The sequence below is a fragment of the Ornithodoros turicata genome, chromosome 8, assembly GCF_037126465.1.
Source record: "Ornithodoros turicata isolate Travis chromosome 8, ASM3712646v1, whole genome shotgun sequence".
NCBI classification, from domain to species: domain Eukaryota; kingdom Metazoa; phylum Arthropoda; class Arachnida; order Ixodida; family Argasidae; genus Ornithodoros; species Ornithodoros turicata.
The window spans coordinates 9879056-9897728 of NC_088208.1; the positions used below are offsets into that span (position 1 = coordinate 9879056).

The 18673-nt window shown below is 46.6% G+C and overlaps 1 protein-coding gene across 1 annotated transcript in view; it reads left to right on the forward strand.

Moving 5' to 3' along the window:
- The window catches only part of LOC135367491 (uncharacterized), a 53590-nt gene that overhangs the window by 15645 nt on the left and 19272 nt on the right, over positions 1-18673 (forward strand). The window contains exons 2-3 of the mRNA XM_064600794.1: positions 15862-16037; positions 18523-18612. Of these exons, the coding sequence (XP_064456864.1) occupies positions 18571-18612 (42 nt within the window). The 5' untranslated portion in view covers positions 15862-16037; positions 18523-18570. The remainder of the gene's footprint in view (positions 1-15861; positions 16038-18522; positions 18613-18673) is intronic.

The window sequence follows — 18673 nt, forward strand, 5'->3', positions numbered from 1 at the left end:
TCAGCGAGCGATACACACCTGGGAGGGTGACTTAGCACTCCTCAATGACACAGTGCAAGCCAGTGAATTATAATGAGGGGGAAAAAGCCATTAAAGAAACAAATAAATGACACTAGACGGGTTTGAAATTCAAAATTACAGATTAAGATGGCTTCTATGGCTGCACGCAGAGAAACCGATACTCATGGAACGATGCGACAGCACCAGAGGACACGTGTTTCGCCGTGTTTGCGGCTCGTCAGCTCTGGGTAGCTGCGCATCGTTGGGAATTGGCAAACCAGGGGTCACTCAGCGAGCGATACACACCTGGGAGGGTGACTTAGCACTCCTCAATGCCACAGTGCAAGCCAGTGAATTATAATGAGGGGGAAAAGCCATTAAAGAAACAAATAAATGACACTAGACGTGTTTGAAATTCAAAATTACAGATTAAGATGGCTTCTATGGCTGCACGCAGAGAAACCGATACTCATGGAACGATGCGACAGCACCAGAGGACATGTGTTTCGCCGTGTTTGCGGCTCGTCAGCTCTGGGTAGCTGCGCATCGTTGGGAATTGGCAAACCAGGGGTCACTCAGCGAGCGATACACACCTGGGAGGGTGACTTAGCACTCCTCAATGCCACAGTGCAAGCCAGTGAATTATAATGAGGGGAAAAAAGACATTAAAGAAACAAATAAATGACACTAAACGTGTTTGAAATTCAAAATTACAGATTAAGATGGCTTCTATGGCTGCACGCAGAGAAACAGATACTCATGGAACGATGCGAGAGCACCAGAGCACACGTGTTTCGCCGTGTTTGCGGCTCGTCAGCTCTGGGTAGCTGCGCATCGTTCAGAATTGGCAAACCAGGGGTCACTCAGCGAGCGATACACACCTGGGAGGGTGACTTAGCACTCCTCAATGACACAGTGCAAGCCAGTGAATTATAATGAGGGGGAAAAAGCCATTAAAGAAACAAGTAAATGACACTAGACGTGTTTGAAATTCAAAATTACAGATTAAGATGGCTTCTATGGCTGCACGCAGAGAAACCGATACTCATGGAACGATGCGACAGCACCAGAGGACACGTGTTTCGCCGTGTTTGCGGCTCGTCAGCTCTGGGTAGCTGCGCATCGTTGGGAATTGGCAAACCAGGGGTCACTCAGCGAGCGATACACACCTGGGAGGGTGACTTAGCACTCCTCAATGCCACAGTGCAAGCCAGCGAATTATAATGAGGGGAAAAAGCCATTAAAGAAACAAATAAATGACACTAGACGTGTTTGAAATTCAAAATTACAGATTAAGATGGCTTCTATGGCTGCACGCAGAGAAACAGATTCTCAATGAACGATGCGACAGCACCAGAGGACACGTGTTTCGCCGTGTTTGCGGCTCGTCAGCTCTGGGTAGCTGCGCATCGTTGGGAATTGGCAAACCAGGGGTCACTCAGCGAGCGATACACACCTGGGAGGGTGACTTAGCACTCCTCAATGCCACAGTGCAAGCCAGTGAATTATAATGAGGGAAAAAAAGCCATTAATGAAACAAATAAATGACACTAAATGTGTTTGAAATTCAAAATTACAGATTAAGATGGCTTCTATGGCTGCACGCAGAGAAACAGATACTCATGGAACGATGCGCAGCACCAGAGGACACGTGTTTCGCCGTGTTTGCGACTCGTCAGCTCTGGGTAGCTGCGCATCGTTCGGAATTGGCAAACCAGGGGTCACTCAGCGAGCGATACACACCTGGGAGGGTGACTTAGCACTCCTCAATGCCGCAGTGCAAGCCAGTGAATTATAATGAGGGGGAAAAAGCCATTAAAGAAACAAATAAATGACACTAGACGGGTTTGAAATTCAAAATTACAGATTAAGATGGCTTCTATGGCTGCACGCAGAGAAACCGATACTCATTGAACGATGCGACAGCACCAGAGGACACGTGTTTCGCCGTGTTTGCGGCTCGTCGGCTCTGGGTAGCTGCGCATCGTTGGGAATTGGCAAACCAGGGGTCACTCAGCGAGCGATACACACCTGGGAGGGTGACTTAGCACTCCTCAATGCCACAGTGCAAGCCAGTGAATTATAATGAGGGGGAAAAGCCATTAAAGAAACAAATAAATGACACTAGACGTGTTTGAAATTCAAAATTACAGATTAAGATGGCTTCTATGGCTGCACGCAGAGAAACCGATACTCATGGAACGATGCGACAGCACCAGAGGACACGTGTTTCGCCGTGTTTGCGGCTCGTCAGCTCTGGGTAGCTGCGCATCGTTGGGAATTGGCAAACCAGGGGTCACTCAGCGAGCGATACACACCTGGGAGGGTGACTTAGCACTCCTCAATGCCACAGTGCAAGCCAGTGAATTATAATGAGGGGAAAAAAGACATTAAAGAAACAAATAAATGACACTAAACGTGTTTGAAATTCAAAATTACAGATTAAGATGGCTTCTATGGCTGCACGCAGAGAAACAGATACTCATGGAACGATGCGAGAGCACCAGAGCACACGTGTTTCGCCGTGTTTGCGGCTCGTCAGCTCTGGGTAGCTGCGCATCGTTCAGAATTGGCAAACCAGGGGTCACTCAGCGAGCTATACACACCTGGGAGGGTGACTTAGCACTCCTCAATGACACAGTGCAAGCCAGTGAATTATAATGAGGGGGAAAAAGCCATTAAAGAAACAAATAAATGACACTAGACGGGTTTGAAATTCAAAATTACAGATTAAGATGGCTTCTATGGCTGCACGCAGAGAAACCGATACTCATGGAACGATGCGACAGCACCAGAGGACACGTGTTTCGCCGTGTTTGCGGCTCGTCAGCTCTGGGTAGCTGCGCATCGTTGGGAATTGGCAAACCAGGGGTCACTCAGCGAGCGATACACACCTGGGAGGGTGACTTAGCACTCCTCAATGCCACAGTGCAAGCCAGTGAATTATAATGAGGGGGAAAAGCCATTAAAGAAACAAATAAATGACACTAGACGTGTTTGAAATTCAAAATTACAGATTAAGATGGCTTCTATGGCTGCACGCAGAGAAACCGATACTCATGGAACGATGCGACAGCACCAGAGGACACGTGTTTCGCCGTGTTTGCGGCTCGTCAGCTCTGGGTAGCTGCGCATCGTTGGGAATTGGCAAACCAGGGGTCACTCAGCGAGCGATACACACCTGGGAGGGTGACTTAGCACTCCTCAATGCCACAGTGCAAGCCAGTGAATTATAATGAGGGGGAAAAAGACATTAAAGAAACAAATAAATGACACTAAACGTGTTTGAAATTCAAAATTACAGATTAAGATGGCTTCTATGGCTGCACGCAGAGAAACCGATACTCATGGAACGATGCGACAGCACCAGAGGACACGTGTTTCGCCGTGTTTGCGGCTCGTCAGCTCTGGGTAGCTGCGCATCGTTGGGAATTGGCAAACCAGGGGTCACTCAGCGAGCGATACATACCTGGGAGGGTGACTTAGCACTCCTCAATGCCACAGTGCAAGCCAGTGAATTATAATGAGGGGAAAAAAGACATTAAAGAAACAAATAAATGACACTAAACGTGTTTGAAATTCAAAATTACAGATTAAGATGGCTTCTATGGCTGCACGCAGAGAAACAGATACTCATGGAACGATGCGAGAGCACCAGAGCACACGTGTTTCGCCGTGTTTGCGGCTCGTCAGCTCTGGGTAGCTGCGCATCGTTCAGAATTGGCAAACCAGGGGTCACTCAGCGAGCGATACACACCTGGGAGGGTGACTTAGCACTCCTCAATGACACAGTGCAAGCCAGTGAATTATAATGAGGGGGAAAAAGCCATTAAAGAAACAAATAAATGACACTAGACGGGTTTGAAATTCAAAATTACAGATTAAGATGGCTTCTATGGCTGCACGCAGAGAAACCGATACTCATGGAACGATGCTACAGCACCAGAGGACACGTGTTTCGCCGTGTTTGCGGCTCGTCAGCTCTGGGTAGCTGCGCATCGTTGGGAATTGGCAAACCAGGGGTCACTCAGCGAGCGATACACACCTGGGAGGGTGACTTAGCACTCCTCAATGCCACAGTGCAAGCCAGTGAATTATAATGAGGGGGAAAAGCCATTAAAGAAACAAATAAATGACACTAGACGTGTTTGAAATTCAAAATTACAGATTAAGATGGCTTCTATGGCTGCACGCAGAGAAACCGATACTCATGGAACGATGCGACAGCACCAGAGGACACGTGTTTCGCCGTGTTTGCGGCTCGTCAGCTCTGGGTAGCTGCGCATCGTTGGGAATTGGCAAACCAGGGGTCACTCAGCGAGCGATACACACCTGGGAGGGTGACTTAGCACTCCTCAATGCCACAGTGCAAGCCAGTGAATTATAATGAGGGGAAAAAAGACATTAAAGAAACAAATAAATGACACTAAACGTGTTTGAAATTCAAAATTACAGATTAAGATGGCTTCTATGGCTGCACGCAGAGAAACAGATACTCATGGAACGATGCGAGAGCACCAGAGCACACGTGTTTCGCCGTGTTTGCGGCTCGTCAGCTCTGGGTAGCTGCGCATCGTTCAGAATTGGCAAACCAGGGGTCACTCAGCGAGCGATACACACCTGGGAGGGTGACTTAGCACTCCTCAATGACACAGTGCAAGCCAGTGAATTATAATGAGGGGGAAAAAGCCATTAAAGAAACAAATAAATGACACTAGACGGGTTTGAAATTCAAAATTACAGATTAAGATGGCTTCTATGGCTGCACGCAGAGAAACCGATACTCATGGAACGATGCGACAGCACCAGAGGACACGTGTTTCGCCGTGTTTGCGGCTCGTCAGCTCTGGGTAGCTGCGCATCGTTGGGAATTGGCAAACCAGGGGTCACTCAGCGAGCGATACACACCTGGGAGGGTGACTTAGCACTCCTCAATGCCACAGTGCAAGCCAGTGAATTATAATGAGGGGGAAAAGCAATTAAAGAAACAAATAAATGACACTAGACGTGTTTGAAATTCAAAATTACAGATTAAGATGGCTTCTATGGCTGCACGCAGAGAAACCGATACTCATGGAACGATGCGACAGCACCAGAGGACACGTGTTTCGCCGTGTTTGCGGCTCGTCAGCTCTGGGTAGCTGCGCATCGTTGGGAATTGGCAAAGCAGGGGTCACTCAGCGAGCGATACACACCTGGGAGGGTGACTTAGCACTCCTCAATGCCGCAGTGCAAGCCAGTGAATTATAATGAGGGGAAAAAAGACATTAAAGAAACAAATAAATGACACTAAACGTGTTTGAAATTCTAAATTACACATTAAGATGGCTTCTATGGCTGCACGCAGAGAAACAGATACTCATGGAACGATGCGAGAGCACCAGAGCACACGTGTTTCGCCGTGTTTGCGGCTCGTCAGCTCTGGGTAGCTGCGCATCGTTCAGAATTGGCAAACCAGGGGTCACTCAGCGAGCGGTACACACCTGGGAGGGTGACTTAGCACTCCTCAATGACACAGTGCAAGCCAGTGAATTATAATGAGGGGGAAAAAGCCATTAAAGAAACAAATAAATGACACTAGACGTGTTTGAAATTCAAAATTACAGATTAAGATGGCTTCTATGGCTGCACGCAGAGAAACCGATACTCATGGAACGATGCGACAGCACCAGAGGACACGTGTTTCGCCGTGTTTGCGGCTCGTCAGCTCTGGGTAGCTGCGCATCGTTCGGAATTGGCAAACCAGGGGTCACTCAGCGAGCGATACACACCTGGGAAGGTGACTTAGCACTCCTCAATGCCACAGTGCAAGCCAGTGAATTATAATGAGGGGGAAAAGCCTTTAAAGAAACAAATAAATGACACTAGACGTGTTTGAAATTCAAAATTACAGATTATTTATTTATTTATTTACATACGTTGAGGACCCCCAAGGGGGTATTACACAACGGAGGGCAAGGAAAAAGACAAGGAAACAAAGCATGGAAGAAAACAACAACAAAAACATACAGACAAATAGGAAAAATATTGCAACAGATGTACAACCAATATAAAACAATAGATTTGCAGTGCTCACTAGAAATGACATTGGATGAATGCAAAAGGAAAAGACGGTCGAGGTGAGAAAATAAAAGAAAAGAGGTGGCGGAAAGTGACGCTGGAGCGATCATGAGATGTAGGCTATGTTTTGTAGTGTTGGGTGATGGCAGCCTTAAAGTGGGCGGGGTCTTGCATAAAAACGATCAACTCTGGCAGGTGATTCCAGTCCCGAATTGTTTTAGGAATGAAGGAGTACATGAAAGAATTAGTATGACATTGTGGGGTTCTAATCTTGTGAGCGTGGTCGTGACGTGAAGAGATGTATTCCGCAGGGGGGAGAAGACGATCACGAGTGTTTCTGTTATAGAATAGCTTATGGAAAAGACACAGACGGGAGACCTTTCGTCTGAATGTGAGATGGTCCATGCCAAGGTCTTCTTTTAGTCCCGAGACGCTACAATCCGATGAATAATTGGAGGTGATGAAGCGTGCGGCCCTGTTCTGAACTGATTCCAGGGCATGTATCAAATATTCCTGGTGTGGATCCCAAACAGCAGAGGCGTATTCTAATTTGGGTAATACGAATGCTCGATAAGATAGGAGTTTGATGTGAGGCGGAGCAAGTGCAAGATGGCGGCGAAGATATCCCAGGGTCCTGTTTGCCTCAGACACAATCTTATCATTATGCAGGGACCAACGCATTGTTGAATCTAAGTGAAGGCCTAGGTATCTATACGTGGGAACGCATAACAGCTGGGAGCCCTGTAGCTGATAAGATGAAGAGACATGTGAAGAGGAACGTGAGAAGGACATGACGTTGAACTTAGTGATGTTGAGAGACATAGACCAAGTGGTACACCAACGGGACACCGCGAGCAGATCCCCCTGAAGATGATCATGGTCTGCACTGGACGCCACCTTCCTATATAAAACACAGTCATCTGCAAAAAGTCGAACGGTACTACTGAGACACTGGGGTAAGTCATTTATATAAATAAGAAACAATAAAGGGCCAAGAACGGATCCCTGAGGTACACCTGATGTTACGGAAGTGAAGTTCGATAGAGTGTTGTTAGTGAAAACGGCCTGTTTCCGGTCTGTCAAGAAGGCTCTTATCCAGGAGAAAACAAAGGGGTCGAGGTTTAGTGTTGAGAGCTTAGCCAAGAGACTTAAATGAGGCACAGTGTCGAATGCTTTTGAAAAGTCAAGGAAGATGACGTCCATGCGTTCCCTTGAATTGAGACAACTTTGGATGTCATGTATGAACTCAACTAGCTGCGTCTCGCATGAGTAGCCCTTCCTAAATCCATGTTGGAACTCGTAGAAGTAGTTAATTGAAGTGAGATGCCGGGCGACGTTCGAGTATATGATATGTTCCATCAACTTACAGGGAATGCTAGTTAACGAGATAGGCCTGTAGTTCGAGGGGGTGAAGGTATCACCACTTTTGAATATAGGGATAACCTTGGCGACGGGCCAATCGTTCGGAAACAGACCGGTTAGAAGGGACTGATTGAAGATGAGAGACAAAATCCGACTAGATGTTGGTGACGTATTCTTGAGTACTTTGGGGCTAATGTTGTCCAAACCGGGTGATGATGAAGAACGGGTACAGTCGATAAGCTTGGCAACACCAAGATGGTCAATGGTGATACTGGGCATGATAACAGTGTCTAGCATGTGTAAACCTGAGGCATCAAAAGTTCTCTCAGTAACAAACACAGAAGAAAAATAATTGTTTAATAATGCGGCACTATGCTCTAAGGGCAACACGTCACCAGAGCTACCTCTTAATTGTATATGTGAGTCAGTACTTGGGTTGATAATTTTCCAGAATTTTCTAGGGTTACTGTTTAGGAGAGAAGGTAAGGTCACGCTGAAAAACGTGCGCGTCGCATTTTTAACGGCAAGGGTATACTCTTTTGCGGCTACCCTGTACGTTTCCCAGGCAGAGTCACTTTTGCGGGTATTCGCTTTGCGGTACGCCCGCTTCTTTTTGTTGGCCAAGCGATTCAACGAGCGGTCGTACCAGTGAGCATTCTGGGATGACCGTATTGTAATTTTGGGTATGTACTTCTCAGTTAGATTGCTAAGAGCAGCTTTGAAAGCACACCAATTATCCTCAACAGATCGCATCGGAGACAGGCAGACAACCTCATCGAAAAACGTACCTTGCTCTCTGTTTATGGCGTCATAATTCCCTTTGTTGTAGTCCACTATATCGAATTTAATATTCTTACGTTCAGTATAGGGTACTTTTATGGAGGTGTGTATTAATCTGTGGTCGCTGAGGCCATCAAAAATCACTACTGGAGAAAATAGCTCTGGCGATGTGGTAAGCACTAAATCAAGGATGCTCTGACAGGTTCCAGAAATTCGCGTAGGCGCGGTGACCAGCTGTTGCAGACCAAATAACACGCATAGATCACAGAAATCGGAAGACAAAACCGCGGAGGCTTTTGGCTTATAGACGTCATTCCAGTCAATATCGGGGAAATTGAAGTCACCGAAAAGCATTATTTTGTGAGATGGAAAACTGCTTTTCACAAAGGCAAGGGCTTTATGAAGCTCAGCGACAAGACAAACATCATCAGGTGGGCGGTAACAAACTCCAATAAGGATCTTGTTGTGGGAGTGACCAAGTAAAGACCATACCATCTCAATGTTCCCAGGGACTTCAATGGGGCGAGATGGTATTTCATTTTTGATGCCAAGCAACACACCACCACCACGCCTTTCAACACGGTCATAACGATATACTCTAAAACCCGGCAGTATTTCAGCATCATGCACGTTAGGTGTTAACCATGTCTCGGTCAGAACAACAACAGCAGCTTCAGTTGTTCCTATAAGAGATAACAGGTCTTCACGCTTGGGTACAATGCTTCTAATATTTGAAAAGATAAGTGACAAACTATAGTGATGAGACAAGGAACTAGTGACATTCAGTGATTGCTAATCGCTAGTGGTTGCGGCTGAAACTGGGTTTGTTTCCCGAGATAGCAAGCTCCGTGGTTCGATATTTGGGACCTCTCGAACAAGCTGTGTTTCCTCGTCGTACATATAACACTTGCTACCAACCAGCAGCTTATTGAAACGGAGGCGAAAAGTTTGGCCCTGTGAGCGTCCGAAGGCAATCAGGTTCTTTCTGGCAGTACGAACAGCGGGAGTGAAATCCTCAGACACTGCTTTACTAGTGTCCTTTAGCTTATAAGAGTTTCTTAAAGTGGTATCCTTAACCTTGAAGTTCGCAAACTTCACGATTATTGGACGTGTCCTTGCCTCTTGAAAACGTCCTAGGCGATGGGCTCTATCGACATGCTCAGCTGAGACCACAACATCCAGTCTATCTTGACACAGCTTTCTAATTTTTTCCTCTGATTCGGTCCATGTTTCATTACTAGCATCTTCAATACCATAGAACACCAGGTTGTCCCTTCTGGACCTGCTCTCAAGGTTATCAATGCGTGATCTAAGCGAAGCCATGTCCGATGGGATGGCTGAGAGCATACCCTGTGTGCTGATAACTTCCGATAAGTTACCTTGCATTGAGGCTACATTGGACTCTATTTTACCAACGCGCGTAGTAAGGTTAGTTAAAGAAGCTCGAAATTCTTTTTGATCTTTCTGGATGGCTTTTACTTCTTTGAGCAACGTTTCCTGACCGGCGTTAAGTTTTTCGAGTAAGCCCATCATTGCACTAAATTGAGCTTCTTGTTCTTTTGTCATGGGGCCGGGATTTGCCTCAACGTCTCCCGCACACAGTAAGAGCATTCTAACAACAGAAAAACAGTCACAGGCAATTGCAAAACAAGTCCGTGGGCTCGGAAAGAGAAGCAGCATAACATTATTGCTTCTTTTGGAAAAGAGAGGGTAACAGGTACCAACCTGAAAAACATGAGGACGAGCCGTTAGTGACTGCATTGCAGCTCTCCCTCCGGGCCCACTGACGAGAAGTAGCGACCTATCTTCTTTTGTACGGAATATCGCTGTTGACGATGGGTGAGTGACGTACTGTTGCTCGATGTGATAAGCAGGTGTTCCACCAGTAGGGCTTTCACGAAGTTCATCAATAGCGTTGATAGCAAAAAACACTGGTGAAAGTACCGTGCTATCGCAGACTTGAAACACGTGACGGCAATCACACAGCCGTTGATCGAAGACGAAGGCCGATGGTACACGAGACACAAGCCACGATGGCGAAAGCAAGCTGAGTAGACAGTAGTTCAGCGCAAGTGCCCCAAAGTATCTCTGAAAAACATGAGGACGAGCCGTTAGTGACTGCATTGCAGCTCTCCCTCCGGGCCCACCTTAAGAGATGAGATGAGACCTTATTAAGATGGCTTCTATGGCTGCACGCAGAGATAATTATAATTCACTGGCTTGCACTGTGGCATTGAGGAGTGCTAAGTCACCCTCCCAGGTGTGTATCGCTCGCTGAGTGACCCCTGGTTTGCCAATTCCGAACGATGCGCAGCTGCCCAGAACTGACGAACCGCAAACACGGCGAAACACGTGTCCTCTGGTGCTGTCGCATCGTTCCATGAGTATCTGTTTCTCTGCGTGCAGTCATAGAAGCCATCTTAATCTGTAATTTTGAATTTCAAACACGTCTAGTGTCATTTATTTGTTTCTTTAATGGCTTTTTTCCCCTCATTATATATATATATATATATGTCCTGACAGTCCTGACGAAGACAGTGCCACTGTCGAAACGTCGACAACCCTTTTAGCATTCCAAGTATCTTAAATGTAAATAAATTATCCCTTTTTTCTTACTTCCCGTACCTTCGTAGTCTGTGTTTCAATTTTCATTTCAGCTATATATATATATATATATATATATATATACTTGGTGAATGGGGTTCGGACGACCGCGAATATATGTAGCTGAAATGAAAATTGAAACACAGACTACGAAGGTACGGGAAGTAAGAAAAAAGGGATAATTTATTGACATTTAAGATACTTGGAATGCTAAAAGGGTTGTGTACGAAATATATATAAAAATATATATATAACACTTTTTCCAAGATGAAATCAATTGCAATATAGCATATGCTGAAGGGCACTCCCTAGCAGGGCATTAGCAAAGTCCAAGGGCAATATCTTAATTAACTTTCATTAATTAACTTTTTAATTATAAAAGCTACAAAGTTGTCCCAATGAGAACATCTGTTCCTTTCGGTCACCTGATATCGTAGCCGTTTCCAGAACAAAAATCCGTTCGATAGATCGCCCGCAAAAAATTCGTGAAGGAACGCTATTTTTTCTTTATTTTGTTCATTGCGCTTCTTAGAAGACGCGTCTTTCTTTCACCGCCAATGTGAGAGGGAGAAAGAGCACACTATCGCCTCTCGCGTCCTGGAAAAAGATTAAAAGGAAACAGAATATGCAACCCAAGATAAGGCTAGTTCCGATAGAGTCACCCGATACATTTGTTTTTGTTTTGTTTCCGCAAGTTAAAGCTCATCTTCGACGCATGAGGCGGCACTGTGCTCCTTCCCCCTCTCCCGTTGGGGATGAAGGAAATACGCGTCTTCTAAGAAGCGCAGTGAACAAAATAAAGAAAAAAATTGGCGTTCCTTCACGAATTTTTTGCGGGCGATCTATCGAACGGATTTTTGTTCTGAAAACGGCTACGATATCAGGTGACCGAAAGGAACAGATGGGACAACTTTGTAGCTTTTATAATTAAAAAGTTAATCAATGAAAGTTAATTAAGACATTGCCTTTGGACTTTGCTAATGCCCTGCTAGGGAGTGCCCTTCAGCATATGCTATATTGCAATTGATTTCATCTTGGAAAAAGTGTTATATATATTTTTAAAAAATCTGTTCACACTTAGCGTGGACACCCTGTATATATATATATATATATCCAGCCCGACAAAATAGTATTGCGATCACAAGAGTAATATCCGTGGCTACTGTGCAATCGTTCGTTGCACATCTACAACTGGAGAGCGACGTGCGTGTCAGTACACCGTTCAAAGCGAGAATACTCCGAGGCATTTGCAGTAGCGCGTTTCTTCGACGTATCGCTAATCCCCTGTCACGGAAAAGTCTGTTTGATCTGTCGTGTCCGCAGACTACCGAATTGTGTTGCTGTATAGCTCACCAGCGCGGAGTTCAAGGTTGCGTGAAAGAGACAGGCAACGTCTGACTGCTGCTTGCAGAAGGTTCTCCCGAATGAGCCAGGAAGAAGCAGGACTCTCGCTTTAATCCAACTTCAGGATACACAGCGTGATACAAACCTTCGAATATGCTGTATAGGTACTTCAACAAGAGCGATTATCAATCACTGCCGAACGTTTTTGTCGTCCGGCAACGATGGAACAGCAGCAGATATTCCTCCGCTCGGTCTACATGGCGACGCAGTTGCCTCATGTACATTTAGTAAACTCGTCCCCTTACATTCGGATTCATATGTCGATGTCCAGGTCAATTTTCACGTACCGGTGGCGTAACCGAAGATATTTCTGAAGTAACAACACCATGGAACCGCACACCGTCGGGGAGAACTGGGGTGTCCGTGTACAACAGACAGTGAGATTCGCGTTGCACTACTCGTTCTTGCATAGTGCCAGGGGTCCCAAAACGTCAAGGCCGCTGACGGCCTCTGAATCCTTCATTTCGGACATTAGGTCACCGAAGAGCGTCAAGTGTCTCTGAAGTTATACCAGACAGTAGCAGACGCCAGGCCTCAGTGGCGTTGCTCACCGGTGGTGGCCGACGCTACCCAAAGCCGAGCCCATATCCAAAGAGAAGAGCCTCTGCTACACACATAACATGCTGACGCCCATCCCGCAGCGCTCGCCACGTATCTATCCTCAACGAGTTGATGGTGTTTCGCGAGCTATTGTAGTCGTCGCAAGTTCGCTACGGTTGTACTAATTGTGGGAAAGTGGTTTTCGGCCGCCTAACATTCCGTGCCGAACAAAATCAGAAAGTTCTGTACCAGACCTTCGCCTGGAGAGTCTGCCACAAAAGTCAGGGCAAAGCAGGGCAAACATTAAACAGTATTGGCAGTGGTAGGATTCGAACCCACAACATCCTAATCTTCCGCACGACGTCGGCTAGCACCCACGGGCGGACGCCCCTGCCCCCTCTCAGTGTCTGCAGAGCGCGTCTCACATGATGCCGTCGACGTCGTCTGGCAACACGAACCCTGTGGAGTTACAGGGCTGAGTGCAGGCATTGTGCTGCGGATCATTCGCGCCACTACTCGCGTTTTTCGCCAATCGACGTTGCACATCGGAAAACTCTGGACTAGCCGATCCAGGTACACACGGCCGACCCCGCGTTCACTTGCGGATAAGTTGGTGATTTTCGCATGGGTCGCTGAGCTACACCTGTATTTTGGTGTTGAAATCATGGATGAAGGAAACAGTGCAGACAACGACCAGCAAACAAAACCAAATGACTTTTGTTCTTTGCCACAACTGTCCCCTCTGCGCGCCGAGGGCACAACAGTTTGTATTTCCGCGTTTTCTTCTTTCCGCACATGGAATACCGCCTACTTTGACGTATCCTCGGAAGGGACGGATTGAGCGACTCAAAATCAGCAAACCTGTTATACCAGCAATGCATTTGTGTGAGTGGCAAAGATCTTGGAGCGGTACTGCCTATACGTATCTGATGAACGTTTTTTCCTTTTTTTCCCCCTTTCTGAAGCACATTTCTTTGCTGCTCACGTCAGCAAGGGAAGCAAAACCTTGTCTAGGCAAAAGGAAACAAGTTTGTTTCATACTTGAGTAGCCATTAACAATAACAAAACGCAAGGGGTAGCGCGAAAACGTATACCAAGTCAGCTTTGTAACTGTGCATTTGAATCAGCGCGTCACATCACTTGGGAAATAATGAAGAAAAATTGCGACGTTTTCTTAAGGTTTCCCCAAAACATGCGCACCACTGACACACGGGTGCCGCAACATTACCCTGTAAATTATAAATAGGGTTCGTGGTTTTCAGCATTTTCCGAAAAATGCCGGAAAACAGCCCCCGAATGATTTTTTTCTGATTCGGAATATTCCGAAAAAATCCGAATTTCTCGTATCTTGACAGCTGCCATTCCTGGAACCGCAAAGGGAAATCCGCTTGGAATCTCCCGTTGTCGACTATTTCTAGAGCGTGGTATTATTTTCGGGCTGTGCCCTGACCTCAGCTCTGTTGTGCGGTCCGTGACCGCCTTTTGGCAGCACACGTACTTAGTGACACACCTATCTTTAGTGAATTTACTATCCAGAACCTTTGTGGTCTGTTGTTGCCCGGTTAAAAAGAGATCACGAGTGTACGGAGCTCCCAAACGGTTTCAAAAGCCGATCGCTCATCCCCTGCCCTAGCCTTCTAGTTCATTTTTGTGTTCTTTGTATTCCTCTATCTACTCCCTTCCAGTTACGACTGGGAGTGACCCTTGTTTCCGTTCGTGAGGCACTACAAGGCACTTCGAGGCACTTCACTGTATGAAGACTTATTCTTATTTGTTCTACGAGATGAATCTCGTATGGATGATATAAAGCGCGAGTTTTTCGAATATGCTCTATGCCCTGCCCCTCAGGTGGATATATCTCCTATTCAGTTTTGGACGGCCCGTTCCAGCACATGGCCTTTGCTATCGCAGTGCGCCTTAAGCATACTGGCTATTCCTGTTTCTAGCGCTAATGTTGAGCGCGCGTTCTCTAAACTGCGTGTTATTAATCGCAAGGAGCGAGCCGCTATGACAGATGCGAGCATGATGATGTACGCTTGCATCTATTACAACAAGAGGTAGTCTCCTTGTTTGCTGGTTTGGCACAGGCAATAAAAGACATTGTTAATGAAACCATGAATCGATTCACTTCTTTTCGGTTCGTTGTTACTTCGCGCGCAAAATAGGCTTTCCTTCATGCGAAATAAATAGATGCCCGTATTCGGGCATTTATTTTTTGGACGGAATATAGATGCCGAAAAAATCCGATTTATAATCCCCCATATAAATGCCGATAAACACCCCCCGAATTGGGTTGAAAATAAATGCCGAAAACCACAAACCCTAATTATAAACTACATTCGTACACGCGCTACAGGCTTGATCTTATCTGTATGACAGCATCAAAACAGGTGTCGTGTGCTCACATGTCTCTGACATTCCTGAAGCGCAGGACACTCGCAGCCTGCTATTTCGGCCTCGTAACCGGTAAACCTGAAACTGACCTTCACGAAGTGTGTGTGTGTGTGTGTGTGAGGGGGGGGGGGGAGATCAAACACACCGGAACTTCGCAAGTAATACGCGACAGCTATAGCCTTCTCTTTGGACAAGTCAGTTACGCCTGCCAGAAGTATATGAGTAGCGTGTAATAGTCGTTCGCCTTCAAGGCATCGAGAATCATTATTGCAGTTCAGAAATCTGAAAATTGAAACTGAGCGACAACCTGGACACGTCCGCAATGTTGAGGTTTAGATGCGTCACCTACAGGTCATGCATAGAGTGCGCAGATGTATCGGACGAGAGATGCGGACGCGGTGCCGAAAATAAGGAACGTAAGCAGTGCGCGACCGGTAATGCTAGGAAGCTGCGTGCTACAAAGCGTGTCTCCATTACGCTCAGCCAGATGTCTAGGAATGCGTGAATGTGTTTGCAGGTGACGCTCGTGTTTTTGCACGTGGCCCATGCCAACCTATGGTCGGGTTTGTCGTTGCGACGCCCGACAATCGTGTACTGTGACAGCGCAGGCACCGCCCTTCGTCTGCTGCAATGCTATCGCATTTCGTACGCATTTGGTAGTGCGCCAAAGAGTACAGTGAATTTTTTTAAAACTGATTTCAGTCGGTGCATTTTCAGGCTCCTCGGAAAGGAAAATTGTGTATCCGCTGTTCCTGGAAGGAAGGTCAGAGAGTGGTGCAAGAATATTGAAGCTCCACGATGAACTCACTTTACACCTTGAACAAAGATCTGCCTTCGACGACAACCTACTCGTCAGAACAGCGGGAGGAGATAATACCTTCATCGAAAAGTTTGTATGTATTTTGTGGCTTTCCACTAGGAGTCTTCTTGGGCGTTTACTGTTGAGGAGAATGTTGATGTCGAGAGATAGATGAACTGGTATATGAAGTCTATGATTTAAGAAAGATTTTTTAAATAAAGATCGGCAAAAAAACAGGCGTGCTGGTGATAACAGATCTCCATAACGAACCCCGAGACTGGGGGAAGAAGACGGGGAAAGGATGCTAATGACACCCCCGAAGTGCATATCTCGACGGCTTTCCGTAAAACTTTTTTCACTGTGTCAGCCTCTTTGATCAAAACCCTGACCTGCTTCCAAAAGGTTTATCAAACTTGTCGAGCATGTTGAAGATTGGAACAATTTCGAATCCGTTTGGAAGGAGGCCAGGGTTTTTAGTAAAAGAGGCTGACACAACGAAAAGAGTTTTACGGGAAGCCGTCGAGATATGCACTTCTGGGGATGTCAGTAGCAACCCTTCTGTTTCACACACGGAGTTTTTAAAGAGTTGAAGCTGTTCCTTTCCCATTCCTCTTCCCCCTTTCCCTGTGACGGTCCGAGTTTCTTGACAAAATCGGTTTCACAGACTTTTTCCAATTATCTAGCACCAAAGGGACAGCGCGCCCTGTTACTTCCAAACGGTTGCGAGAGCTCGTGTTCCCCCACAGTTGAAAACCATAAAACTTTAGTTGGCATGTGCGCAGTGTCTCTCCGTGGGAAGGGTGACATCTGCTCCCCCTTAGACAGTGTTGTTTTCCCCTCGAGGCGGCTTTGTGTAGAAGGCAGCATAACTGTATGTTAACGGAAGCAGTGGCAATTACAGCGTTCTTCGAATGCAGTCTCGGACGCACATGTGTTTTTGGTTTGGCGTACGTGACTGACCCGGGCTGTGTCATGGCGCGGGAAGGTTATATAAACCATGGGTGACTTCGAGAGAGGGAGAGAGTGGGACAGTCGCCTAAACAGTCAGTGGTAGTTTGCGTCGAGGGTCAGAACCAGAAAAGAGTCGTCGAGATGTGATCCAGAGCGGGAGCCCGGACGGATGCCCGGAGGGAGATGGACGACGGCGGCGCCTTGATGCCTGGAACCCACCTTCGACCTGAGGGTTCGTCCCCGAAGTCTCCTTCCACCAGCGCTGACGTCCGGGCAACCGAAGTTACGAACAGGAGGCCCAGCTGGCGGTGACTGACCGGAAAGAGGTGCACCCGACGACGATGTGGCGAGCGAAGAGACGGATCGACGAGGGCGGCAGCCGAGCTCCTGGGACCGAGCCTCCAAGTGGGACGGTAGGCCTGCCGCCAAGTCGCAGTCTTCGCTATTGTTTGACCCGGCCGTGGACCAAGAGTGGAGACCAGAGCGGATGAAGATCGACGGAAGCAGCAACCGAAAGCCACAGCATGGAAAGGCGGCCGTGTAGGTCACTGATGAAGTCATCTTCAGAGCTCGTCTGCCACGCCATCGTCCACGGCCTGGTGAAGATGTGGTGTCGTCGGGATGCGCAAAGTCAGGGTCAGTCACTCTTGCCGCCTTGTTGTGTCTCCTACGTTTGCACCCGATTCACGTGTTCATTAACCGCGCGTTTTGTATAACTGTTCTTTTAAAGTATACCATGTTCGCTTGATATCATGTGTGTTGTTGCCGCGATTTGTATTATCCATCATACGAACTGAATAATGGCGTAGTGCTTTTTTTTATTCATTAAATCATGTCTTGTTGTAGTTGACGAAGTGAGTGGTTGTTATTCCTTCTCGCCTCTGCGGGTGCCCACGTGTTGAGTGTATCCCCTTTTCTTCGGTAATTTTGTGCTCCGTCCCCCTTACGGCTACGGCGAGGGACGTCACATCCCGTTGATTTATACATTTGTGTGGGATGATGAATAAACGTCAGCTGTGTTTGAGACTTGTGTATGTGTCATTTCCCCTAGTCACTGGGTTCCTTATGGAGATGTTTTTTTAAGGACATTTAATGTTTATGACAACATCAAAATAAAGTCGCAAAAGAATTGGTTGAAACTATGCCTATGACTTTATTTTTCGTGGCGCGTAATACATTTCACAACTGTTCCAGAGCTTCTTAGATCTGTATGCGAATTCCCGAGCTTCACTTAGCGAAACGGCTTAGAGAACAGGGAGGCTTTTTTTTTCAAGTTCTTTTCTCTTTCCACTCACATTCGGAGTGCATTCGTTGGTGTATCGGGCTACATGCCTATCCTCTCAGGTAGAACAAGAGCAGTAGGGTAATTTGATTGGCTGATTGTGTCTTTAAAATGAGCAGGATCGTTTGAATGAGTACGTTGACGATATGTCGTGTTCTCAGCGCTATTGAGTAAGGGTTGTAAAATGAATAAGAGTTTTCGTTTGTGGAAATACAGCGAATGGGAGGAGTCGAAAGCCACCCACATTAACACTGCATGTGTCCAGTTTTTGCTATGAATGGCAATATTTGTAGTCAAAAAGGCATACTGAACGGGTGAATAAGCATATAATGGGTCTCTACATTAGGTGGATGCGTCAGAGTTCAACAGCAAGCTTTTCCAAGATCCACAGCGCATGGCTTCTGCAGTAGTGTCTGAAGAAGACGGACTGCGTGTGGTAAGTTTTGTCATATTACTTTTTTTTTCGCATGTGGCTTTGCTCGCGGTGCATCTGCGGT